At 38.1% G+C, this 26,444-nt stretch overlaps 1 protein-coding gene across 3 annotated transcripts in view; it reads right to left on the bottom strand.

Moving 5' to 3' along the window:
* Positions 1-26,444, bottom strand: part of ANO6 (anoctamin 6) — a 187,741-nt gene that overhangs the window by 61,862 nt on the left and 99,435 nt on the right. For all 3 annotated transcript variants that reach the window (XM_078075914.1, XM_036080053.2, XM_036080054.2), the window contains 5 exons: positions 24,262-24,390; positions 10,345-10,410; positions 9,128-9,415; positions 8,792-8,905; positions 6,626-6,741 (listed from right to left, as the gene is read on the bottom strand). In XM_078075914.1, coding sequence (XP_077932040.1) covers positions 6,626-6,741; positions 8,792-8,905; positions 9,128-9,415; positions 10,345-10,410; positions 24,262-24,390 — 713 coding nt within the window. The remainder of the gene's footprint in view (positions 1-6,625; positions 6,742-8,791; positions 8,906-9,127; positions 9,416-10,344; positions 10,411-24,261; positions 24,391-26,444) is intronic.

Raw genomic sequence — 26,444 nt, 5'->3', positions numbered from 1 at the left:
ACGGCAGAACTCCAGTGCTAGGGGAATACTGCACATACAATCCATGGCTTTTTTCCCATGACTCTTTAGTCTTTCAAAGTTAATTTTTTTTTACCTTTTTTTTTTTTTGAATTTTTCTTTTTCCCTTATTCAAAAAATATTTATTTTTCATTTTTAGAGTCATATTCTATCCCTTCATAGTAGTTACCCTTATTTTTGATATATATAAGTTGTTCTCTCTTTAAAATTTTGAGATACAGTTTTTTCTAACAGATCAAAATATACCCTAAATCTCTAGTGTATGGCTTTGTTCTAGTCTCCCGCCTGATCACATGCTCTCCCCTTTTTTTTAATCCTCTTCTTTTTTTCAACCAACTTCTTATCTTCTCAATTCCTTTTATAAAATCTTTTATAATTTTCATCTTTACAGTCATAATCCATCCCTTCATCGTATTAACCCTTATTTTTGTACATATGTAAGTTTTTCTTTCTTTAAAATTTTGGGAGGCACTTTCTTCTAACAGACCAAAACACGCCCAAAATCTAGTGTGTGGCACTGATCTATGCACCAGCCTGATCATATTTGATCATACTGTTTTTTTTTTGTTTTGTTTTTGTTTGTTTTTATCTTTTTTCTTTTTCTTTTTTCTTTCTTTCCCTTTCTTTTCCCCCGGTTTCAGGTCTTTTCTGATTTGTTTAATGTATATTTTCTGGGGACGTTATTACCCTGTCAGCAGTTTGTTCTCTCATTCATCTATTCTCCTCTGGACAAAACAACAAGACAGAAAAAATCACCTCAACAAAAAGAACAAGAGGCAGTACCAACTGCCAGGGACCTAATCAATATGGACATTAGTAAGATGTCAGAACTAGAGTTCAGAATGATGACTTTAAAGATACTAGCTGGGCTTGAAAAAAGCATGGAAGTTATTAGAGAAACCCTTTCTGGAGAAATAAAAGAACTAAAATCTAACGAAGTCAAAATCAAAAAGGCTATTAATGAGGTGCAATAAAAAATGGAAGCTCTAACTGCTAGGATAAATGAGGCAGAAGAGAGAATTAGTGATACAGAAAACCAAATGATGGAAAATAAAGAAGCTGAGAAAAAGAGAGATAAACAACTACTGGATCACGAGGGCAGAATTCGAGAGATAAGCGATACCATAAGACGAAACAACATTAGAATAACTGGGATCCCAGAAAAAGAAGAAAGAGAGAGAGGGGCAGAAGGTATATTAGAGCAAATTATAGCAGAGAACTTCCCTAATTTGGGGAAGGAAACAGGCACCAAAATCCAGAAGGCACAGAGAACCCCTCTCAAAATCAATAAAAATAGGTCAACACCCCGACATCTAATAGTAAAACTTACGAGTCTCAGAGACAAAGAGAAAATCCTGAAAGCAGCTCGGGAGAAGAGATCTGTAAACTACAATGGTAGAAACATTAGACTGGCAACAGACCTATCCACAGAGATCTGGCAGGCCAGAAAGGACTGGCACGATATATTCAGAGCACTAAATGAGAAAAATACGCAGCCAAGAATACTATATCCAGCTAGGCTGTCATTGAAAACAGAAGGAGAGATAAAAAGCTTCCAGGACAAACAAAAACTAAAGGAATTTGCAAACACGAAACCAGCCCTACAAGAAATATTGAATAGGGTCCTCTAAGCAAAGAGAGAGCCTAAAAGCAACACAGACCAGAAAGGAACACAGACAATATACAGTAACAGTCACCTTACAGGCAATACAATGGCACTAAATTCATATCTTTCAATAGTTACCCTGAATGTAAATGGGCTAAATGCCCCCATCAGAAGACACGGGCTATCAGATTGGATAAAAAAACAAGACCCATCGATATGCTGTCTGCAAGAGACTCATTTTAGACCCAAAGACACCCCCAGATTGAAAGTGAAGGGGTGGAAAACGATTTACCATGCTAATGGACACGAAAAGAAAGCTGGGGTGGCAATCCTTATATCAGACAAATTAGATTTTAAACCAAAGACTGTAATAAGAGATGAGGAAGGACACTATATCATCCTTAAAGGGTCTATCCAACAGGAAGATCTAACAATTGTAAATATCTATGCCCCTAACATGGGAGCAGCCAATTATATAAGCCAATTAATAACAAAAGCAAAGAAACACATTGACAACAATACAATAATAGTGGGGGACTTTAACACCCCCCTTCACGGAAATGGACAGATCATCTAAGCAAAAGATTGACAAGGAAATAAAGACTTTAAATGACACACTGGACCAAACGGACTTCACAGATATATTCAGAACATTCCATCCCAAAGCAACAGAATACACATTCTTCTCTAGTGCCCATGGAACATTCTCCAGAGTACATCACATCCTAGGTCACAAATCAGGTCTCAACCGGTACCAAAAGATTGGGATCATTCCCTGCATATTTTCAGACCACAATGCTTTGAAACTAGAACTCAATCACAGGAGGAAAGTCAGAAAGAATTCAAATACATGGAGGCTAAAGAGCATCCTACTAAAGAATGAATAGGTCAACTGGGAAATTAAAGAAGAATTTAAAAAATTCATGGAAACAAATGAAAATGAAAACACAACTGTTCAAAATCTTTGGGATGCAGCAAAGGCAGTCCTAAGAGGAAAGTATATAGCAATACAAGCCTTTCTCAAGAAACAGGAAAGGTCTCAAATACACAACCTAACCCTACACCTAAAGGAGCTGGAGAAAGAACAGCAAATAAAGCCTAAACCCAGCAGGAGAAGAGAAATAATAAAGATCAGAGCAGAAATCAATGAAATAGAAACTAAAAGTACAGTAGAACAGATCAACGAAACTAGGAGCTGGTTCTTTGAAAGAATTAACAAGATTGATAAAACCCTGGCCAGACTTATCAAAAAGAAAAGAGAAAGGACCCAAATCAACAAAATCATGAATGAAAGAGAGATCACAACCAACACCAAAGAAATACAAACAATTATAAGAACATATTATGAGCAACTATATGCCAACAAATTAGATAATCTGGAAGAAATGGATGCATTCCTAGAGATGTATCAACTACCAAAACTGAACCAGGAAGAAATAGAAAACCTGAACAGACCTATAACCACTAAGGAAATTAAAGCAGTCATCAAAAATCTCCCAACAAACAAAAGCCCCGGGCCAGATGGTTTCCCAGGGGAATTCTACCAAACATTTCAAGAAGAATTAATACCTATTCTTCTGAAACTGTTCCAAAAAACAGAAATGGAAGGAAAACTTCCAAACTCGTTTTATGAGGCCACCATTACCTTGATCCCCAAACCAGACAAAGACCCCATCAAAAAGGAGAATTACAGACCAATGTCCTTGATGAACATGGATGCAAAAATTCTCACCAAAATACTAGCCAATAGGATCCAACAGTACATTTAAAGAATTAGTCACCACGACCAAGTGGGATTTATCCCTGGGCTGCAAGTTTGGTTCAACATCCACAAATCAATCAATGTGATACAATACATTAATAAAAGAAAGAACAGGAACCATATGATCCTCTCAATAGATGCAGAAAAAGCATTTGACAAAGTACAGCATCCTTTCTTGATCAAAACTCTTCAGAGTGTAGGGATAGAGGGGACATACCTCAATATCATAAAAGCCATCGATGAAAAACCCACAGCGAATATCATTCTCAATGGGAAAAAACTGAGAGCTTTCCCCCTAAGGTCAGGCACATGGCAGGGATGTCCACTATCACCAGTGCTATTCAACATAGTACTAGAAGTCCTAGCCACAGCAATCAGACAACAAAAAGAAATCAAAGGCATCCAAATCGGCAAAGAAGTCAAACTCTCACTGTTTGCCGATATGATACTTCATGTGGAAAACCCAAAAGACTCCACCCCAAAACTGCTAGACCTCATGCAGGAATTCAGTAAAGTGGCAGGATATAAAATCAATGCACAGAAATCAGTGGCATTCCTATACACCAACAACAAGACAGAAGAAAGAGAAATTAAGGAGTCGATCCCATTTACAGTTGCACCCAAAACCATAAGATACCTAGGAATAAATCTTACCAAAGAGGCAAAGAATCTGTACTCAGAAAACTATAAAATACTCATGAAAGAAGTTGAGGAAGACACAAAGAAAATGAAAAACGTTCCATGCTCATGGATTGGAAGAACAAATATTGTGAAGAGGTCAATGCTACCTAGAGCAATCTACACATTCGATGCAATCCCCATCAAAATACCATCCACTTTTTTCAAAGAAATGGAACAAATAATTCTAAAATTTGTATGGAACCAGAAAAGACCCCGAATAGCCAGAGGAATGTTGAAAAAGAAAAGAAAAGCTGGTGGCGTCACAATTCCGACTTCAAGCTCTATTACAAAGCTGTCATCATCAAGACAGTATGGTACTGGCACAAAAACAGACACATAGATCAATGGAACAGAATAGAGAGCCCAGAAATGGACCCTCAACTCTATGGTCAACTAATCTTCAACAAAGCAGGAAAGAATGTCCAATGGAAAAAAGACAGTCTCTTCAACAAATGGTGTTGGGAAAATTGTACAGCCACATGCAGAAGAATGAAACTGGACCATTTCCTTACACCACACACAAAAATAGACTCAAAATGGTTGAAAGACCTAAATATGAGACAGGGGTCCAACAAAATCCTAAAGGAGAACACATCCAGCAACCTCTTCGACCTGAGCCACAGCAACTTCTTCCTAGAAACATTGCCAAAGGAAGGGAAGCAAGGGCAAAAATGAACTATTGGGACCTCATCAAGATAAAAAGCTTTTGCACAGCAAAAGAAACAGTCAACAAAACCAAAAGACAACCGACAGAATGGGAGAAGATATTTGCAAATGACATATCAGATAAAGGGCTAGTATCCAAAATCTGTAAGGAACTTTTTAAACTCAACACCCAAAGAACAAATGATCCAATCAAGAAATGGGCAGAAGACATGAACAGACATTTTTCCAAAGAAGACGTCCAAATGGCCAACAGACACATGAAAAAGTGCTGAGCATCACTCGGCATCAACAAAATCCAAATCAAAACCTCAATGAGATATCACCTCACACCAGTCAGAATGGCTAAAATTAACAAATCAGGAAACGACGGATGTTGGCGGGGATGCAGAGAAAGGGGAACCCTCCTACACTGTTGGTGGGAATGCAAGCTGGTGCAGCCACTCTGGAAAACAGTATGGAGCTTCTTCAAAAAGTTGAAAATAGAGCTACCGTATGATCCAGCAATTGCACTACTGGGTATTTACCCCAAAGATACAAATGTAGGGACCCGAAGGGGTATGTGCACCCCAATGTTTATAGCAGCAATGTCAACAATAGCCAAACTGTGGAAAGAGCCAAGATGTCCATCGACAGAAGAATGGATAAAGAAGAGGTGGTATATATATACAATGGAATATTATGCAGCCATCAAAAGGAATGAGATCTTGCCATTTGCAACGACGTGGATGGAACTGGAGAGTGTTATGCTGAGCGAAATAAGTCAATCAGAGAAGGACATGTATCATATGACCTCACTGATATGAGGAATTCTTAATCTCAGGAAACAAACTGAGGGTTGCTGGAGTGGTGGGGGGTGGGAGCGATGGGGTGGCTGGGTGATAGACTTTGGGGAGGGTATGTGCTATGGTGAGCGCTGTGAATTGTGCAAGACTGTTGAATCACAGATCTGTACCTCTGGAACAAATAATACATTATATGTTAAAAAAAAAAAAAGAAGAAGAAGATAGCAGGAGGGGAAGAATGAAGAGGGGATATCGGAGGGGGAGATGAACCATGAGAGATGATGGACTCTGAAAAACAAACTGAGTGTTCTAGAGGGGAGGTAGGTGGGAGGATGGGTTAGCCTGGTGATGGGTATTAAAGAGGGCACGTTCTGCATGGGGCACTGGGTATTATATGCAAACAATGAATCATGGAACACTATATCAAAAACTAATGATGTAATGTATGGTGATTAACATAATAATAAATAAATAAAAAGTCTCTGGAGAACAGCTGACCTTGGTGCTTTCAGAAAACAAATGTTGAGCTAGTCATCACATCTTGTTAGATATAGTAAAACAGTATCTAATAGCAGATACAGGCAAGCAGTGAAAACTTGTTTTCTTACCATACAATTTAAGCTAAATCTAACATTTACTCCTGGCAATGAAGAATATGGTAGGTCTTTATTCCCAATTCTTGGGAGCTAACCTCTCAACTCTTGAAATTTCCCAAGATAAGGGTAACTTTGTTACTCAAAGAACCCCTGGGGCCCCACTGAAGAGTATATGCCAATGACGTGACTCACGGAGGGCCCCTAGTTTGTGCTAATGGGATGATTCAGGATGGGGACTGGCCATGCCAGGAAGACCAACCATGTGACTAGAGGGTTGGGGCTTTGAGCCACAGGATATTGGGAAAGGAAGGGTGGGAGATTGAGCCACATGGGCAATGTTGATTCAGTGAGTCAGGCCTACATAATGAAGCCTCAATAAAAAGCTCTAGACAATGAAGCTCAGTGGCCTGGGTGAGCTTCCCTGGTTGGCAATACTCTTTAAATACTGTCATGTATTGATGCCATGAGAGCAACTCTGAGTCCTCCCATTGGCATGCTCTCTACAACACCTCACCTGATAAGATCCAAGGGCTGCTTCTTATATATACTTCGCGGATGAGCCCACTCCCTGTAGAGAAGATACCGCTCGCTTGGGCAGCTGAGATCCTCTGACTTATGGCTGAAGTTGCACTGCGAAGCAGAAGCAAACAAGTGAGCATGTGATCTCTAGGTGTTCACAGATCTGTTTGTTCAATATGGTACTCATACTTCACAGGAATAAGGGGCCTTCATTTGCTGGAAGGGATGGATGGATCATCTAATTTTTTGAGATTCTCAACCAGGTATTATTAATCGCTTGTGGCCACTTAAAAATGTGGGTGGGGAGGAATGCTTGGTTGTTACAATCCTAGAGAACACCTCAGGTACCTGGTGGGGGCCCCAGAGATGCTTTACATCCTATAAGTGTGCCAAGTCCTAAACAGTTAAAAATTGGGCTGTTCAAGTACCAAAACTGCCACAATGCAGGGACACCTGATAGTCCAGCGCCCTCCTGGGACACCTTTGGGAACCAGGGCCTTAAGGTTGGGTTAGTATCAAGGTCACTTCTAAAACCCAGGCATCTCTGTCCCCCAATTCAGCAGTTCCTCTGTGACAACACATAAAATATAAACAACAAAGAAGTTTGACATATTATACACTTTGCTTACTCAAAACACAAAGCTTCCTGCCTCTACTTCAATTCAGTCACTCTTCCCATCTGCCTCATTTTCCTTCCTCCTGTACTAGAACCAGATTATCACCAGGTAAGCCTTAACATGGGTCCTGACCTCCATTCACTTCCCTTCCAAATGCCACAGGAGATCATTCCTTAGCCTGGATGTGGGACACTGCAAGTAAAAGAGGCTTTAGTGGGAAAGAACTAGGCATGGTCAGATGCCAACTGAATACTATTGAACTTTGGCCTCCCAGATTAATATTCATGACAGCTATTTGCAAGTGTCCCCAAAGTTTGTGTCATGCTATAATCACTAATTTTGCTGGGCACAAATATAAAACACATAGACTGTCAGGCCGGGCTGCCATATTGGGTCTCTTCACCAGGAAGTTCAGAACCTGCTTCTCCACCCAGCTCTCTGCTATTTACACATGTGCATCAAGTAGCTCTTTTGTGTCCTAGTTTATTAACATATACAGTACGTTTCAATAATGTCGTCATCCATAAGTACGTGTAATACCCAGTAGCAATGATCAATCTCAGTCTTGGCTTTCTTGGTCTTAGAGATTCAGATAAATTGAGAGTGAATGTAACAAAGCTACAGCACACTCTAATATAGTATTTAATTTATTTCAATGACAGAATTTATTTAAAGAGCTTAGATATAATATCCCTGCATTTATGGCATCATTAAGGGTCTCAAGCAGTCACATTTTAAAATTTTCATTTCATGAGAGATGTTATCGGCTAGAGAAGTGCTCTTGAATTTGAGGAGCTACTGTCATCTCAGAACGGAGTCCTTAAAAAATGTCAACACTCTGCAGTATTGCCATCGTGACAAGAACCCTGACAGATGCCTTTTTAAAAGCCTTGTGATATTCCAGGACACACTAAGAAAATGATATTTCAGGGGGAAAAAGCCTGTGTTCCAGAAAATGGTAAGTGAGAAGATCCAACACATATTTTGCTTAAAGAGAACCAATACTTTTCTGGTTGATAATAACATCTGCCAGTAATTATGAGGATAGCTAACACTTACATTCTACTTCCTATATGCCAGGCATGGTTGTAACGTTTGACAGGGATTAATTTAATTAATCCTCGTAACTCTATGGTATAACTCTATGAGGTAAGTATGATTATTATCCCCATTTTATTGATGAGGAAACTGAGGAACAGAGAGGCTAAATGACTTTTACAAGGTCATCCAGGTAGAAAGTGGGAGAGCGAGCCCCAGAGGCCACGCTTAACCGCGAATCTGCACTGCTTTACACATGCACTACAGGGCGGCTACTGTTTCAATCATCCATTCATTGACTCATTCAAACTCACGGCCTTCTCTATGCCCGAGAGTCAACAGTGAACAAAACAACCTGGTTCCTGCCCTAAATGAGCTTGTAATCCTTGCAATAGACCATCTTCATTTTATGAAAGAAGAAACTCAAGGTTAAGAAGATTAGCCCTTCTCTATTCACACTAGAGTATACCTTAGGTATTTTATTTCATTTTTGCCATTTGACTTACATCATGGAGAGGGAAAGCTGCTTTGTAGATCCCAGAGCTGACAAGTTTGTTAATCCCAAACTTTTTAACATTGTCTCTTTCTTGATACATGATCCGAGAGAGGATGAAGTAAACCTAAAAAAAAAAAAAAATTCCAAAATAAAATGTGTGCACTAGACTGTGTAACTAACCAACCATTGTTTACTATTGTAACAGGAACCTGTTTTCTTTTCGGGGCGGGGGGTGGGGGCGCAGCTTTTAAAAATGAAACTAAACCAATCAAACCAGACCACTAATTATTCAAACAGCAGGTTCCAAATTACTCTAAGACAGCAACTAAATTTGGTTTAGACTTACAATGCGGCTTCTGGTGGCTGGATTGAAGAAAGTATCTCTATCCTGAATATAAAAATCATTCATCCGGTTCTTCTCAAATGGGGCAGTGAAAAACTCTTGCTCTGGCTTGATGATACTTTCATCCACTTGGAGGACTTTGGTAAACCAGCTGAAATTATCAAAGGCTGAGGACCGGGTTTTCAGATCATTGGGTTTCAGAGGCAATTTGATGTGCATTAGCTCAGCATATGTACATAACACCTCCCATGGGGCATGTACTTTTACAAATACAAGCTTATCATCCAAAATCTACAAAGGAAGAATAAAAACACAAACCAGGACACTAAACCAATTGTTTTCATAATTTTAAAACACATATAGATTGTTCTCACGTTGCTGGTAGTTAAAACACAGGACACTGGTAAAAATGAAGATAAAATAAAAACAGACTTGCACTCCATCAGACATTTTTGCCTTAAAGATAATTTCTTGGTTCAAATTATTGAGCAAGTAATTAAACTCCTTTTCATATTCCTTTCATAAAATTACTATTATTTTAAACGAAGAAAAGCAAACTTGTTAATTTGCCCATCACTCCATCCAAATTGGTGACTAAAAATAAAAACACTAGAATATTCACTGCAGTGTTATTTTAATGATAATTTTAACATTTCTAACCCAGAACAGGACTCTTTATTGTATTATATATCTGTTAAATGTCATGTTATGTGTCCATTAGAAAAAGATGTCAATATAGAAATGCATCTACTACATATTAACGGAAAGAAAAGCGAATTATAAAACTGTGAAATAATAATCCCCCTTTTTGAAAGGGAAAAATGCATATATTTTGAGGAATAAAAAAGTTTAGAAGGACCACAAGGTTATTTACACATAATGAGAACACAGAGGATTTTTATTTTTGTTATTCTTATATTCTCTTAATTTTTTGTAAGCTATTGTCTATAAAATAAGAAATCTTTTTAAAAAGCTCTTAAAAGAAGAAAACAATCATTTATACACGCATTCAGTATTACATTCTTTGGCTATTAAAAAAGTTAGGCTGACTTGGATCAGAAACAAACATACATTCTATAATGCAGATTTTGATGGACTCCCCTCCCAGCCTAAGGCATCACTAGAGTTGCACGTTCCAAACGCCACTCCAGCATTCCAAATGACATGCCACTTCCCAAGAGCACCAGTCAGCCCAGGACTGGAAAGGATCCAACACTTACCGATCTTGTTGCTTCTAAATGCAGGCCATCACAGATGAGGTTAGATTCATATGCTCGTCTTTTTCTCTGTCAAAAGAAATTGGAAAATATGTTAGACCCTGTAGTTTTGCCAAGGACAGAAAAAGTCTTTTTTAAGAAAAACCAAACCAAACCAAACCAGTTTGAATCTGATGAAAAGACAGATCTGCTCAAAATGGCACATAAGCAACGAAGGTGCTCCAGCTGTTGGTGATTTGTTCACTCACTCTCTCGAAGGCCTTGGTTGTCCCCGTGGGTTTCTGGCCATTCGGGATGCATAAAAGTCTCTAACTTTGGCACAATTCCAAAACCTTTTTTTTTTTTTAAACTCATAAGCGGTTTGGCACACAAACGGAGTTTTTTGAGTCCCATTCACTGATGTCATTTGCCAGAGTTAAAGCCCAGATCTGGCATTCTAGACATTATCAGACATACAGATGGTTCAGTTTTGGATATGTATATTTCATCTCTACATGCCTTGAACAAATTCAATAAACAACATAAACAATTTTGCAAAATTCAAAAGAATGTTTCTCTCTGCAAGATTAAAATGTCCATGAAGGTATAAACATCTAAAAATCTACAAAAATAGGGAACTAATTAATTGGTAATAGATATGTGTCACATGGCCATCTGAAAAGATCCCGAATGTACTGTATTTATTGATATTAAATTCTATCTGGCTAGGCTTTTGTCAAGCTGTGTCCTAAGTTGTAAGGAAAGCATGTAAAAGTAGAGACTTACTTAACCTTTTAAAAGAACACTTTTGGTGTCCTTGATGAAACAGCTATACTGCTTCATGAAAGCAGAAAAATGAGTAAAGACAGGGGTTAAGCATACAAACTCTAAAACCAGACTGCATGTGTTCAAATTCTGGTGCCATCACTTACCAGCTCTTTGACCCTTGGCAGGAAACAAACTCTCTGTGCCTCACTTTCCTCCTCTATAGAATGGAGAAAGCCTCACGAACTTCCTTTTGAGGTTCTCATGAGGATTGTATGATTTAAACCACATAAAACACATAAACTAGAATTTCCATTTCTAGTCATCACAGAAGATTAACTGGACCAATTCTCCCACCAAAGACAACTGAAAAAGCTGGACCAAAAAAACCCAAAAACTTGTTTTAACTTGAGCAGTTAACAAGATAAAGGAATTAGTGGATCATGGCTTAGGTAATCCAGGGGATCTGGCAGTCAAGACCACTTTGCCCAGAGAGTGCCATTCACAATTTGCCAACTGCCAAGGGGCAGAGGAGAGGCTGAGCTGCTATCAAAGTGCCCAGAACATGGAAAGCAGCTAATAAATAGAAAGCAGATGGCGGTTGTATGAAAAAGGCCCTGAGGCCAAAAGGTGAAAAAATACACCTAGTATTTGGCTAAATTTGAGTCCAAGTGGAATCCCTAACATATTTTGTGGAATTATCAGAAACAGAATATTGCTTTCATTTTTATTTAATAAATGATGTGATACAGTACTTACAACATGCCAGAGCTTTACAAATGTAATACCTTTAATTGCTTGTTACAATTTGAGCATGCAATAGTCACTTAGAGAAAAATCAGCAAGTGCTACAACTACCCTAAACATGAACAAGCAACCAGACCTGCCATATCCCCGACCTCAGCTTGGGAAGCTGCTTCAGACTCATCCTGCTTCTATACAGGTAGTATTTCTTCATTCTAGATCTTAACCTGCATTTTGATTCTTGCATGGTAGTCCAGTTCTCGTGCCTGATTGCTTCTTTCTTCACTACTGCTTAAAATAAGCATTTTTGAGGGGCACCTGGGTGACTCAGTAGGTTAAATGTCTGGCTCAGGTCATGATCTCTGGGCTCTGTACAGGGCATGGAGCCTGCTTAAGATTCTCTCTCTCCCTCTGCCTCTCCGCATAAATAAGTAAATAAATAATAAAAAAGAAAATAAAAGCATTTATGATCCTGCAAATAATGTTCAACATGGTGCTTGCTTGGCACAGAGTAGATGCCCAATACATGCTTGTTGAAAGACTATACTCAACAAATGCTTATTAATTTCTTCTACAAACATTCCCGAGAGCATCCTTCAGGTACTGAAAATTCAAAGAATTTAAAATAGTTTGCTATGGGGGGAACTACAGAGAAACTCAGTGTCCAGTGATCTAAGACCTTCTCTTGATACAGAAGGACTGAAACTTTTATGCATGTGTTTCATGACAGTGTTAACAGGCATTTGCTGTTCTTTATGGCCACCCAATATTTCAACTCTCCCCAGAGCCCATGCCCACTATAGCAGAGAAAAACACATTCATTCTCTTTCCTGGTCTCCTGTAAAGTTCAGCTATTTGCACATGAGCTGGGCCTTGTCAATCAGACCAACCACTCCAGACTCTCACTCAGAAGCTAGTGACACAAAGAAGCTGGGCCAAGCAGAACTCATTCGAGGGTGGTTGGGAAAGTGAATGCCAGTTCCCGAGGTAGCAGAAGTAGAGGTCATGGCAGATTTGGGGCACCATTGCTGGTCAGTGGTACCAGCAGTGCTCTGGGCAGCAACCATGCTTTCTTTCCCAGAATGGCTCTGCGGTGGGATTTGGGGCACTGCTCCTAGCTGCCTGGTTTCCAGGTTTATTCATCCAAGCCTTCAGAAGAACCTATGAGCTCCCTAACATTCTTCTGATAAATTCCTTGTCTGCTTAAGTTAGAGCTCATTTCTGTTACTTGCCAGCAAGAATCCTGACTGGTTCAGTCACCACGAACTAGGGAAAAGTTGTTAGCCTCAAACCTACATCCCTGTACAGTGGAGGGAGTGGGTGCTCTGAGTACACCAGACACTCTGCCTTCCTCTCCTTCGGGGAAGACGACTCATCCCGAGTCTGTACAAGGGCAACCCAGACTGTCTCATTAGCAGGATCCATGACTGTGTCTTCTGTATCCTTTCAAAGTCAGTCAGGAATAATTTCAGTTAGAGTGTGAAGGCTCACTCTTGTAGACAAATGCCTTTCTAGTTAGAAGAGCAGGAGAATCAGTCAAAAGAGGAACTTCTCCAGTGGCTAAACAGCTATTTTAATAATTAAGTGCTGGCAGAAAGAAATCATATAACTGTGTTAACTGGCCTTATTACAAATTCATGGTTACTACTACAGTTAGGTCCACTATGATACAAAGCCGTCTCCTTTCTGGCCCCTACTCATCCACCAGGGAGCTGTTCCAAACTTTCAAGGAGCTCCTCACACTCCACACCCAACTCCAGACCAGCACACTCTGCAAGTGACCTTGCTTCCTTCCTTGCAGGGAAAATGGCAGCCACTCATGTGAACTCCTGCAGGTGTCTTTCTATCTACAGCTAGATACCATCTATCTTCTTGGGGTCAGAAGACTGCATCCTTTTCATATCTCTTCTTGAGTTTGCTTCAGCAATATCTTCTCTTTTTCTCTTTATTCTTTCCTCTTCGTTGCTCTTACTCCCAGCCAACAAACACTTAAAATGTTTCCCATCCTTAACAATATTAAATCCTTCCACGGCCCTACCTACTCTTCAATTACCATCCTTGCCTCTAGAGATGTCTTTTAATCTTGATATCCTCAGCACTTAGACCTATAATAGAATAAACATGCAATAAATGTCTGATGAATGAATGAATGGAGTGGATAGTGGATCGATGGTTGCCTGTTATGTAGGAATGGATTGAGGAATACAAATTACTGAGTGTAGCAACTAAGCTTTCCTTTCCTGAGCCCCCCAAAATGTTCCATTAACTTTTACTTACGAGTATTACAGGATATGACAGAGATATGGTTTAATTCTGGAACGTACTAGCACCAGATAGCTCGGGGCATCTAGTGTATGAAGTGATTTCCAGACACCCTGGAGTCTGAATTACTAGAGGACAAAGGGGGAGGGTTTAGAGAGTTGGAAATGAACCAACCCCATAGGAGGGCAGTTCTGTTATCTAACATACAAAACACAAACTACTCCTGTCTTGGTTGTATCAGCTGCATCACCATGACTGCAACATGCTGAACAGTAGGCGACGTACCTCCTCCTCTATAGAATACTAAATTGAGGCTACAACTCTTTACTGCCTTCATGGGACTCTCTCCTTTCAGATTTTAGTCTACCAAATAGCCCCTTTAGCCCTTCCAGTTTTGGTTTTCCTTTTGGAAAATAATGGCATAACAATTAGGTTCAGAATCAAAATTCAAATCCAGATTCTGTGACACTGGGCAAAAGAACTTAAATCGTACAAACATCAGTGGCTTCATTTCAAAAATAGGAGAAGAAATAACTTCACCTTGAGGTTTTCTTAGGGATTAAATGTGATCATGGGTATAAAAGTCCACAGTATCATGTTTTACACATAATAAGCCATACAGACATGTTAGCCATTACTATATCCTCTTTTTCTGCAAACATGCTCAACTACCCTTATTCCTGAAAAACAAACAAAAAACAAAACAAAACAAAATAACAACAACACAAAAACACACACACAAAACCCTCTCTCCCCTACAGGCCTTAGAGGCTCACCTCTTCTTTTTTAATGCCAAATATCTGAACAAGAAAGGCAACCCAATCCACTTGGCCTCCATACCTTCCACCCAGTGACCCCCTAATCCTTCAGTGGGACACCAGTGAAATTGTTTTACTGGAACTCCAAGAAATGGATCTTAATGCTGAGTTACTCAGCTCTCCCACTTCTTCACTCTTCTATACCACTTGGTCATCCTGGTCCTTCTTTGATATCTGATATATGTGTGTATCTGTGTGAGACAGAATGTGTGTGTGTGTCCCCTCTTCACTCTCTGAAAGTTGTGAACACAGCTTTATATCTCCTCACTTTTCCCTCATTTCTGTGTATAATAAGGGAGGTCACTGACAAGAGTGTATAGCACATGTGAGTATCAAAGATGCAGAAAACCCTAGAAATACTTTTCTTCCATCTCATTTTAATGGCTTGGTAATAGTCTCTCAGAGAGATGTACTATAATTTATTTAACAAATCTCAAATTGTTGGATATTTAGGTTGCTCCTAATTTTCACTATCATAAAAATCCTTGTAGAACAGTCTTTGTGCATCCATTATTATTTCCTCAGGATAAAGTCCCAGAAGCAGAATTGTTAAATCAAAGAGCGTATGCAATTTTAAGTTCTTTAATATGTACTGCCATACTGCCCTCCAGAAAGGTTGTACTAATTTATCCTATTTTAGTTCTTATCTAGTTCTTTATAAAGAACTCCTGAGATATTTACCTGATTTCTCTCAAGATAATTGGCAGACCTTGCAGCTGGTTTATAATGTCCTCTATTTTACCACTCACTATAAATACTTAAACAGTTGAATCAAGGATAGGACATTTTTATTTGCTTAAACATGTTAATCTATCACCTTGGAGTTACTTTAATAAGACAGTTCTTGTTATTTTCCTTTGGCAAGGCAATTCACAAAGAACTAGTGGAATATTTTAAAAATTGATCAAACCAGTTTTCTTGGTTTGTCAGGTAGCTAAAGTAAATTAGCATATGTGCTGTATTTGTCAAACAAGCACATATCAGGAAAAGACTGATTACTTAAGAAAAGATTGCTTCAATCTGTTTAATATGAAATCATCATCTTCACTTCCTTGTAGAATTTACACTTAGATAAGTAACAATGTTCTTGACATTTAAAAAATTAGGGTAGAGCTGTCTTCCATGTTAAAAATGAAACAAAATTAATATTGCATATTGACTGACAGCCATTGTTCAATAAATATTTGTTGAAAAAATACGAGGTCACACATTTTTTTAACTAAAAATTATCTATGTGCCTTATTGAAAAACTTTACATTTATGAACCTAAACTATGTTCTATAGTCTATGGTCTGTATTTAGCAGCACAAAATAACCAATTGAGGCTCTTTGGTTCTGAAAAACACCCAGTCATACTTTAGACTGTGCTGTAAATTCTTCTGTCTCTAGGGGAACAAATTTATTGGCATTGCAACCTGGATTTTTTTTTTTAAACCTAATTCTAGTAAATCCAAAATGACTGTAATCATTGAGGACCTGTGTACATCACGAAAAAGATGGATGTGATTCTATTACTGCTGGTGGAGAATGGTGCTGGGGGTTCAAAGTAAAAAAGGATAAGAGTACCTATCTCAGCCTAGAAACTGGAATTTTATTCATATCTCTTCTGAGAGGTTAATACAGCTGTCAGAGAAATAAAGAATAAGAGCAATCAAAATCACAAAGGACAGACTGGCATAATTAAGGAAGCTTTCTGCCCCTAAGCACCTTAGATTACACATCTCATTTAGCTTAATAAAGTCATTGTGTAGAGGACTGGCTTGTGAATTATACAGCAATAATACTGATTGTAAACACCAATCTACCATTTTTTTTATGTCACCCAGCTTTTGCAGGATAAAAAAACAAGGATTGTAATGCCTATGAAGTAAAATTACTGGACACACTGTAATGATAATGAAGCACAAATCAGTTGGGATTAATGAAATATAGGCATAGATTAATTTCAAGTGTTTGTTAGGCACTTTGTTAGGCAAAGTACTGGTGGTACTGTCAGTGTATTTTTCAACTTGCCAATCTTTGTTAAGCCTACAAAGATGAATAAGGAATAAGTTAAAGGTACTTAATTTGTACAAAAAATTACTAACTACTCTAAGTACTATTTATTAGTTATATATCATGTGCTCAAAAAGGTGCGGTAAGCGGAATAAATAATTGGGACTTAATTTAAATTCACATGTTGGTGATAAAACATTTAATGTTAGTGGACCAATCTGATGAGGAATTTACTCAAGTAGGTAATATGTGTTCTCTAGGGGACAGAAAAAAGATGAGCATTCTAAATAATAAGCATGGAATGGAAGTGAGTATTAGTTGAACTTCACTTCTGAATTTCGTTGTTAAATTAACATTTTAGGTGTAATTACAAAAGAAATGCTTTCCGTGGGTAAATTAGAAAACAGAAATTTTCTGAGAAGGGGAGAAAAAGCAACTTATAAAAACTCACTACTGAGATAACTACTATAAACATTTTAGTGCAATGCTTTCCAAACGTACTTACTTTTACACAAACAACTTGGAGCACGTGCTTAAAGTAGTTTTCCTGGCCCCACTCCTGGAGATTCTGACTCAGATTCTGACTCAGTAGGTATAGGACGCTGCCTGAACAATCTACTTTCAGTGAGTAAAGCAGATGCCTCTTATCAAAGTTAAGAAATACCATTAAGACACACCTTCTCTATGCATACAGCAGCTGCTCTTTTGTGATTATTTATCCCTTTCAAGCCTATTCCTTATGAAAATTTAGTATAGTTGATTTCTCCTAATCTTGTGCCTTTTAAAAAGTGAGATACAGGTGACTGTTTGGGATCCCCAGGGCAAATGACAGCTTCTTCATTCAAACCTAAGGCCAGATCTCAGAAGGACCAATCAGAGAGAAAGGAAAGGATTTTCTGTTCTCCATATCTTTGTGAGATGAAATGGAATAATCAGGTTTTACTTTTTAGGATTTCACTGATCTTTTTGTCTGTTTTAAGGACTGGGCCCAAGGACACTTTCCACTTGAGGAATAGGAAGCAAGATTTGGATTCATTGCTCTTGTGCTGAGTACTCAAAAATAAAACCAAACATGCTTATACCAGCAACACATTTTGTAGCTGTAATTTGAAACTGCTGATTCTAATTTACTTTATTCCTTTTAACCTACAATCTTAGTATAAGCAAGTAGGGTGTAAAGAAAGGAGATAAAAATATAAAGAAGAGCTCTCTGCCTTAGTCTAAAATGCTAGAGAACTGAAGTTAGACTGGATTTTGCTCCCTAAAACAGAAGAGAGGACACGTACCAAAAGTTATCTGGGAAGGTAAAACCAGCCAACACTGGTTGCCATCATTTCTTCTTAACCTATCTTAATATAAGCCTTAAGTTTCCAATTCATGGACTATCTGTGGCAAACATGTCATTTCCAGGAAATATTTTATTCTGTTCTGATGCTTCCTAATCCCCTTCTGCCATCCTTTTATTTCTTCAACTTGGAGGAGATATGCCAATGTTAAGTCTATTCAATCATGTCTTCTCCTTTATGAGGCTCCATGGAATACATTTCTTTCTGGGAGATCCTCAGAACATTACATTTCTTTTGGACAGTTCTGTTTTTATTGTGTTAAAACTTTAGAACATATGGTTATTAATACATAACATCTCCCATTTTCTTTGGCTACTAGGAAACTCAGAAGCAAATTTACAGCTGAACTCTAACTTCTGAATAGGACCTATGGTTAATAAAAAAATCATTTTGTTTATTACTCTGACACATGGCTTCATTTTATTTTCCTGGACTTTACATTTGTCCCTCTGTGTTTCTCATTTAACTACTTTTATTCTTGATGTTATTTCTGTGACTTCAAACACTTTTTAATGAATTATAAATAAATAAACTATATTATTGTAGTATTAGCATATGTAGGGAGCTAATGACTAGGAAAATTATACATTGCAAGCTGGAGTCAATAATAAATGATTTTTGAGTTATCCATACTGTTAATTATCGTCTATTAGCCACAGTAACCATACATTTAATACACATAAGACTTAATGAGAAGTCAAGCCATGTGATCCCTCAACAGATTAAAAAAAAAAAGCATTTATGAAATTTAAAACTCAGTTATCATAAAAACTCCTAGCAATCCAGGACTAGAAGGGGACTCCTTAAGCTTTTTTAAAGAAAACTACCAAAATCTTATAGCAGGTGTGATATTTTGGGGAAATTTTAGAAACATTCCCAATAAAATCAGGAACACTATAATGGTGACTACTGTGCATCACTGGTTTTATTCAAGAGGTCTTAGCCGTTGCACTTCAACAAGAAAAGGAAAGAAGTATAAAAATGGCAAAGGTAGAGCAAAACTCTCACCATTCACAGATAATTGGTCTTTTTCTGAGAAAACTTAAAAGATGCATTGGAAACTATTAGAATTAAAAAGAGTTTATCAAGGGGCGCCTGAGTGGCTCAGTCGGTTAAGCAGCTGCCTTCGGCTCAGGTCATGATCCCATGGTCCTGGGATCGAGCCCCGCATCGGGCTCCCTGCTCAGCGGGAAGCCTGCTTCTCCCTCTCCCACTCCCCCTGCTTGTGTTCCCTCTCTCACTGTCTCTCTCTGTCAAATAAATAAATAAAATCTTTTTAAAAAAATTAAAAAAAAAAGAGTTTATCAAGGTTTCTAGGTAGAACTTATGAAAATCAATGAAATTTTTTAAAACACAATAAATCACAAACCACAGTTTAAAATGCTTCTTAAAATATCAATAAAATTTTAAAATAAGAATATTTAATAAAAATGTACAAGATCAGAAAAAGACAAATACCATATGATTTCACTCATCTGTGGAGCTTAAGAAACAAAGCAATGATCATAGGGGAAAAAAAGAGAGAGACAAACCAAGAAACAGACTCTCAACCATAGAGAACAAAGTGATGGTTACCAAAGGGGAGGTGGGTGGAGGGATGGGTTAATGGGTGATAGGGATTAAGGAGTGCACCTGTGATGAGCACTGGGTATTGTAAGTCTTGAGTCTTACTAAACTGTACACCTAAAACTAAAAAAAAAAGAGTACAAGATCTTCATGGACACTGTTATAAAAGTTTACTAAAAAATGTAAGACCTCAGTAAATGGAGTGATGTAATATATTCACTGTACTAGAACTTTTTGATGAACTTTGAAACATGTCCAAAGAGATCTCATCCAGCTTCTAGGCAAACATTTCCAGCCTCATGATAACGCATCTAAAACAATGGACAACAGTTTTAAAAGCTCACAGGATCTGTAACCAATCAGTTAGTTGTCTCACATTATTTGAAGTTAAAGGATATAATTTAATTTGATTGCTCATTTCTTAAAAACCTCTTATGCTATGACCTCCACTGGCCAGATCCTTCTGCCACCTACTAAAGAATTCTTAAAGTCAGATATGAAATACAAATTTACATCTCCATATATGAAATTTACATCAGCTTCAAGGAAGTAAGTTTTCCATTAACTTTTAGGAATGGACTGTGCAGACAGAAAGTTAAATACACTTAACTCAGGATTGCTCATACTGTCTTTGTGCTACCTTGACCCCTCCACCCTCTTTACTATCACCTGAATTATACCTTTACTTGGTCATAAACTCATCTGTTTAAAGGGACACCAAGTGTCATACAAAACAAAATTCTAAATAGATCGACTCTGCCACTTGTTTGCAGGTCTAGGAAAAGGAAGTGGAAGAAACATTACTGACAAAACTGAGCAGAAACAGTTGGAGAAAAATATAGACATTTGTTTCATTTAGAACATCTTTGCTCTTCCCAATGTACATTGAACATATTTAGATACAATTAATCATGTGCTGTGCCAGACATGGCTGGCTACCTAGTAAACAGTCATTTCTCCCTTCTCTACTACTAAGAAAAGCCTGATGCTTTCTCAGGTATTGGGTGATCAGGCAATTTAAGAGATGAAAGACTCATCTTCATTTGTCTATGCTAATGATGCTAAGTAATTCCATTCTTCTTGCCAACAGTCATTTTTGGAACAGACCCGTGATAGACAATTAACTGTGAAGGGAAATCTGCTTAGGGCCCTTTCTAGGGGGGAGCTTTCCTCCCCCTTAAAAAAGGGCATTCCCTATTCCCACCTCCAGGTGCCTTGAAGTACAACGGCTATCTTGTAACAAGGTAAAGTCAGTTTAAGAACAGCAACATTTGAGGATGGCAGGGCAGAAGGATGTGATGAATTCCTGATGACCTCTTTAAACCAGTGAATTACCTAACCCAGAAATGATTTTATCTCTAGGCTACTTCGTAAGTGAGAAAATTATTTCCTTTAGCACTTAAGCCATTTTGAGTTTGGTTTTCCTGTTTCTTGCAGTAAAAAAACATTCAAAGTGATTCAGTGCCAAGGACAGCGGGCTAAATGGGCACATATTATTGAAACAACTTACAGTCATTCCCCATGCCTAATCTAAATGTAAACGATTTATACTTTTTAAAGGAAGGTGTGAAGTTCCTGAAGTAGTTTCACTAATATAGTAGGACAAGGTGACATGCTATTTGGAGATCTGGCTAGAAAAAATATTTTCTCTTTTGCTCATGGGAAGATGCAGCCTTTTACTCCTCTATGTTTACTCCTCTATGTTTTGTGGCCCTATCACTTCTCTCTTTCTCCATCTCTAGAAAGTACTTAACAATACTCATTAGATCAGACACTGGCAAAGTCTACCTTGGTGTTAACTTTAGGAAATCAGTATGATTTAGACATAATTTTTTTTTTTTCTCTCAAAGAAAACAGGATTTTGAAACTGCCTTTCTTTGGTGGAGTCCTAAATCCTGAATAAGGCCTGACAGAGGGCATGATGGAACTCACAAATATTTTTCTGATTAATAAATATGTGATTCCAAAGCTGAGCTTTAAATTCTGGTGGAATCTAAGTAATATGTACAAAAACAGACTCAAAGCACTTCAAGCACGGCTTATAAAAACCAACATCATGGTACATCTATCCATTGAGTTCAGAGACTGACAAATTAATGATGATTTTTTTTTTTCTCCTGATTTATGAGAGTTACCCTGGCACCTATGTTTCTGTGTAAAACTAATGCAGCACTTGTTAATAATGTAAGCAGCTCTGGGGCCCCTTCACCATGGCAGTGAAGCTCTTGTCTAAAACCAGAACGGTCTCCTTTACACTTTAATGGATTAGATTTGTTTAACTTACTTTATATAGCGCTCAGTGCAGTTCCACCGGCATATGGATGCTTAATGAATATTTGATGGTGACTATGACTGCACATAATATATCTTGGTGTCCACAGGAAAGTGATAAAACATTCTAAGCCATATTACTCTAGTAAATTTATATATACATATATATCCATCCATACATACAAATTACATAGTAACAAAAGAGGAGTCATGCCTTTTCGTATTAGTACACTGTTTTAAGAAAACTGGAAATAAAAGGTAGAGGAATTAATATCGACTATCTAATATGTGCTAACAATTTATATAATATTTCTATATAATATTTTACTTAATCCTAGCCACAATCCTATGGATTGGGTATTGGATCTCACTTCCTAAATCTAAGATGTCATCACTGTGTGATGAACAAGTATTTTACATATCAGTAGGAAAAATTCAGCCAATGAAATTATGATATGTCATTTGTAAGACATACCCTGATTTTATAAAAGCCAAAATGTAAAAATAACAGGCATTCCAAAAATAATAATAAAACAGGATACCAATCAGAAAATTCACTCAAGTCATATAGCCAGTTAACAGCTGTGGTCAAGAAGCCAGCTGTCCGCCAAAGATTCATGTTCTCCTTCCACAGTGTGGCATTCCGGTGGAGAAATGGCTGTCCAGTCAGAAATGACATTTTCCACTTTCCTGAGTCCTGACCAACAGAATGTGGCATACTTGATGTTGTCACTTCCAGGCCAAAGTGGTAAAGAAGCACAAGTATTTTCTCCATCCTTTCTCTTAAACTATTATTTATGTTAATGCCCAGGATGATCTTAGAAACTACCTGTTGAATATGGCAAAGCTTCTGTGTCAGCCTGAGTCCCTGAGTGATTGCAAAGGACAGAGGCCCTCCCCCCAACCCATCTTGCCATCTTGCCAAACAGGGATGCCACATCTGACTTGACATGAGCAATAAGTAAACTTTTATTGTGTTAAGCCACTATACTTCAGTTTGTTATATCAACTAGAATTACTCCAAATAATTGGAGTGACAGAATTAGAATTTGAATGTCAAGTTCCAATGCCTGGGTTTACTCTGTGATACCATGCAAATACAGATCTCTAAACTTATCCCTTCCAAAATAAACAAACAAAACAAAACAGGCACGATTGCTTCATTTTAAGCAGATTTCATCAGCTGGTTTGAAAGAATGGGCAGAAATCAATAGATTTAGGAATGATGTATTTCAGAGAAAAAGTCCAGAGAGGGACAATTAAAGTTGTGTGTATATAATAGCATAGAGGTGAGAACAAACAAACAAACAAAACAAAGAATGAGGGAGTCATTTTCAAAGTGGGAAACAGTGACACATGTATGCTCTCTCCCTTTTGTCCTGTTTCAGCTTAATACAGTTTCGGTTCAGGTAAAGAAGATCCAGGCATTTGTTATAACCCTAGCCTACTAAACGGTTTACTATCGCAAGATAAAAATAGTCTTGTCATTTAGAAGAGCTTGAAGAAAAGGAAAGGGATGAAGGAGCAGCTTAACTGGTAATGGATAAAAAGGAAGGGAAGTGACAGAAAATGGGAGAGGTGACTAGCGTGGGTTCTCGATTCAAGACAAGAATCGTGAACCATGGCTTCACTATTTCTCATCCTAGATTTGGTGACCTTGGGCAATCATTTAACCTCAGGGTCACTTCTGTCATCTACAACGGTACGATAATAGAATGCACCTCATAGGTTATTATGAAAAGAAAGTGAGACAATGCATGCATGAGGCTCATACCATCCATGAGAGCACCCTGAATGCTAGTTGTTACTACACTTGCTGTCATTATTAATCATTAGCTTCCTCTCCCACCTTGTAGCAAATAGCCAAGTATGCTTTTAATGTAAATCTCTTCTACAGATAGAAAGTACAATTCCTTAGAAGAAAGTCTGCCTTCAGCTGTGAAACCCACTGAGGTTAAGCACCTGAGGATGTTTCTGCTTCATATTTAAAAAAAAAAAAAATTTGTTAACATGCCTTGAGGGAATGATGAGCAGAGAAAATATGAAGGCATGTTTGGTACATGATATCTCAAACACCAGTTTCACTTTATTGCTTACATAAAAACAGCACTTTTTTTTTTCACTTCACAGTATAATAAGAAATGAAAAGGAGAATAGCACACACAAAATCTTACCCTTTGTTTTTCATTTGAACCCTTTTTATTGGTTTCTTTTCTACTTTCATCTTCATATACTAGAACAAAGTCGATTCTTCGCTGACCATCATTAAAAAAGAGGGAGTCGGGTTTTCCATTAAATTCTTCCTGTGTGGGAAAACAAATTTTAATGTAATTTTTAAGTGTCCATTTATAATTGTTTATTTTCTAGTTTTAATAGGTACATCGGTGTGTTTATAGACAAAAAAAAATCCATTGCTAGTTACTTAACTAAGAGGTCACAGTCACCATGATCTTTGCAAGCATAACATGTTCTTGGTGAAAGAAGTCCTTGAACTGAGCAGTTTAGGATTATTCTACAAACACATGGGAATATATCAGTATTTTGTATGTAAACACAATCATCTCAGAATTATTCCCTCCTTGAACAGCAAAGGAGTATCACTTTGTAAATAAACACGGTAACCAGAGGTGCCTATCTGGAGGAGTGAAGTTTAGTTTCTTCATTTAGGAAGAAGAAAAATTGAAGACGAAGCACTGTTTATGAAAATCTCATCCTCCCTAAGTCATATTTTCTAACCTTTTCATCATTTTTCAAGACCTCTCTGGACCTCACCACTTTACAGAAGGCACCACTTTAGAACATTAAACATACACCAGATGATGCTTCGATAAACACAAAAGCTACAATGGTTGTTGGTATCTGTTCCCAAATCCACAAGAGATAGCCCTTCACTTCTAGCAAATAAAACAATAAACAAATGACCCCGGCAACAACAATAAATGAGCCTTTAGTTTAGAGCTTAAAAGCCTTATGGCTTAAAAATAAAGAAATAATGTCACATCACAGACCTAACAGAGTTTAAACAATCTTTATTACCATGTGGATTTGGAAAGAATTGTTTTAATTTGCTCTAAGCAAAGACTTGGGTTTGTGTTTCTCGCACAGCTTGTGGGGATGCTGATGTGAATTTTGTTGCTGTTTAAGAATCAGACTACTTTTTAACTGATAAGTAGTATTTTTAAATTTTTAACTTCTTTTTTCATTAAAAACTCATGGGGATATTGCATTCTGTAGTCATTTGGTAGAACCACTTAATCACTAAATGGGATTAATTCTTCTCTGTACTTTAGCATCAATTCATACAAAAATCACCTAATTTTACCACCACCCCTTCTTCCTTTTCTTCACACTTTTGAAAAGATCGATCTTTTGGTGACTGTATACAACCTGATACTTGTCATTCTTTTCTTTTCCACCAGGGAACCGGTGAAGGTTTCTTGCTAGCAGTCAAGCCGCCTCCCATTTAGCAGGTTACTTCACCTGTGGAGTGCAGGCTGCTGGTGTAACCTAACTCAACACACCCTCATGCCAGTCGCACTTAACCAGGGATTCTAACCACAGACTGTGTGTGACTTCCCTAGCTGGAGCACCGAGGGGCCAGGACAACAGACATATCCGTGCCTTAGGCTGATGCACTACTCAGTTCTTTTGTTTACAATTTCAGCTACTGAACATCCATCAGCTTTAAAAAGTGTTTAGAGCTATACAAAATTTCAGCCACAAAGTACTTTGGGCTCCTTCCATTTCTCTTCCTTTCAATGAAGATGTTACTATTGGTGACAGCAAGGGCGGCTGCTAGAGGAAAATTTTGTGTAGAGTGGGAAAAAAAAAAAAAAGAATAATTTCTTCAGAATGGCAAAGGGGAGGTGGGGTGGGGTGGAACAGTCACAAAAATCTGGTCATCATTACAGATGTCTGAAAAGCTTTGAACAAAAGCCACTTGTTTTCTGTAGCCCACGTTCTGTTGCCCTTGGTGGCATCCAGCCGGACTCAGTGAAGTGAAGGTCTGGAGAATGAGGCCTGGAACGAGCACCACATCTGCACATGGCTCCAGGCACTCTCCCGCGCACGGCCCTTGCTCGGCCGCACGGGCTGGCAGACAGCTCCCACGTAATCTGGTCTGCACACACGTCTTTCATGTGTGACAGAAGACCATGGCCTCACTGGAGAAAAGCCTCAATGATGGCATCAGCTGTCTGTATGAAATAACTAGGTCAAACTCTGATATGGTATTACTGGAATGCAATGCCAGGAAATAGAAGGCCAGTTTTCTGCTGTTATGAAATCCAGGTTTCCCATCTCTTGGTAGAAGACTTCCTACTAGGCAATTGGGAAGAAGGGGGAAACTCAATGCAGG

Source organism: Halichoerus grypus, chromosome 6, assembly GCF_964656455.1.
Source record: "Halichoerus grypus chromosome 6, mHalGry1.hap1.1, whole genome shotgun sequence".
In the NCBI taxonomy this organism is placed as follows: Eukaryota; Metazoa; Chordata; class Mammalia; order Carnivora; family Phocidae; genus Halichoerus; species Halichoerus grypus.
This window is presented reverse-complemented; position numbering and strand designations above follow the sequence as displayed.